Source organism: Saprolegnia diclina (assembly GCF_000281045.1).
Source record: "Saprolegnia diclina VS20 unplaced genomic scaffold supercont1.55, whole genome shotgun sequence".
Lineage (NCBI taxonomy): Eukaryota > Oomycota > Saprolegniomycetes > Saprolegniales > Saprolegniaceae > Saprolegnia > Saprolegnia diclina.
The window spans coordinates 169084-170846 of record NW_008246122.1 but is presented as its reverse complement, the minus strand read 5'-3'; the positions used below and the strand labels follow the sequence as shown (position 1 = coordinate 170846).

Here is a 1763-nt window from a genome sequence, read left to right as displayed (position 1 = left end):
TCGGTGTAGGCTACGGCGCACTTTGTATTCAACTCGGTGAAGGACAAGCCATCGAGCTGCAGACCGGGGTGGCCAACGGCGCGACGTGGACGACACTGGTCGATGAGCTGGATGCGACGATCGACAGGGAGTTCGACTTCCTTCGTGATGCGCTGGAGCACGTCCAGCACTTGACGTTATTGACGTTGCCAACCATCTTGCCGACGACCTCAAGCACCTTGAGATGACCCGCCGCCAGCTCAAGGTGATCGTCGACGATGCGCGCAAGAGCAAAGGTGAGTTCCGCGACAAGTTGCTGGCAGCGCTGTAGTCGCGCCTCATTAGACGTTCGGGCAGCTCGAGGACAAGCTGCTGCGGCTCTGGGCGCCCAAGTTTGACGCCAAGGACATGAGCGCGCGCGCCGAGTGCATGCTTCTCTTCCAGATGGCGCAGCATTCGACGATGGGCGCGCAGCAGCAACAGGTGAGCGAAGCTGTTGTGGACACGCGCCGACGACCGAAGAACCCAACATGCAGCAACGCACTCGTTGACTTCTTTAATGAATTTCGTGTGCCCAAGACTCCACGTCACTGTTTCTCAGTCAACGAAAGGCCTTCCGCGTTGCTCGGACGACGGCCATGATGTTTGATCCTCGACGTGCCACGTTTTCAACGCTCATTGGTGCTGCATCGCAACTCGATTCGCGGACTCGGGATCTTTTTGACCAATCCGAAACGCGTATTCGAGCATATCGAACCAATCGAGCGCTCTTTACTAGGAAACAGATGAGGCGATCACGTAATCCCGTGCCACCCATCGTGTCGTGATGTCGTGGTTCGTCGTCGAGTCCTACGGCAAACTGGTACAACGCCACACGTCCGCCCGGTCAACCGGACATCTTGGCTCGAGGACGGCGCTCCACCGCCGAGTCTCTGCGGTTCCGCTACCGTTGGGATCGATGGAATCTCGTCCGTCCTTTCTGGCACCGACCACATCAGCCATCTCGCAGCTGCAACAAGTACAGTACTATGTCATGGTGGCAGCGTTGGCGGCAGCGATCCCGCAGGGTAGGATGCAACGAGTACCGCTTATCGTTCATCATCGAGGTCACAAAAAAGGAGCCATTACGAGTCTCGACACGCAACTACGCTCGATACGAGCGACCTAGCACGTGGGTCCTTGCTGCTCGTTGAAGCGGAAGCGCTTGGCCCGCGCGTCGTCGTCGTCGAGCGGCATGGGCGGCAGCTTTGGGTTGTTCTTGGAGCCGGCGCCGACGCTCTGGTAGTTGTTGCAGCGGTAGCTGATCAAGTGGAAACTCGGCGACTGCACGAGCGCAATGACCTTGAGGTCGATCGGCATCTCGACGCTCTCTTCGCGCAGCCGCTTCTCGAAGAGGTACACGACGAAGAGGTGGCGCAGCTTGCGCTTTTCCTTGGCCGCCGACCCGTGCCAGTTGTACGGCCAGTAGTGCTTGGCCGCGTCGTTGAACGTAAACTCGACAAAGTTCTACGCAAAGGATACGTCCATCATGCGCATGTCGAGCTGCATCGTACCGGGTAGCAGACGCGCGACGGAGTCCGCGACCCGAGGAACCAGTCGCCGAGCGAGTTGTGCGTCTTGGGCACGCCGTCCTCCAGCGCCTGCATCGACACAATGTGCCCAAGCTCAAACGTCTGCTCGCCCACGACCTCGAACCGCCCGTACGCCGCAAAGTAGTGCACGGGCAGGTGGTTGCGCATCGAGATGTCGCAGTGAACCACGATCTTGCCGCCGCAGCTACTGTG

General features: G+C 59.2%; 1 protein-coding gene across 1 annotated transcript; it reads right to left on the bottom strand.

Moving 5' to 3' along the window:
• Positions 1-935: 935 nt before the first annotated feature.
• Positions 936-1763, bottom strand: SDRG_13061 (hypothetical protein). Its single transcript, XM_008619143.1, has 2 exons — positions 1533-1763; positions 936-1485 (listed from the first exon to the last, which is right to left on the bottom strand). Exons 1-2 carry the CDS (start codon positions 1716-1718, stop codon positions 1144-1146), a joined length of 528 nt encoding a protein of 175 aa, XP_008617365.1. The 5' UTR covers positions 1719-1763; the 3' UTR covers positions 936-1143.

Bases quoted from the DNA above. Each gene is read 5' to 3' on its own strand.
- SDRG_13061 (XM_008619143.1), bottom strand. From the start codon at position 1,718: ATGCGCAACCACCTGCCCGTGCACTACTTTGCGGCGTACGGGCGGTTC. The intron at 1,486-1,532 runs GTACGATGCAGC...TCCTTTGCGTAG, and splicing joins CGTCGCGCGTCTGCTACCCG to AACTTTGTCGAGTTTACGTT.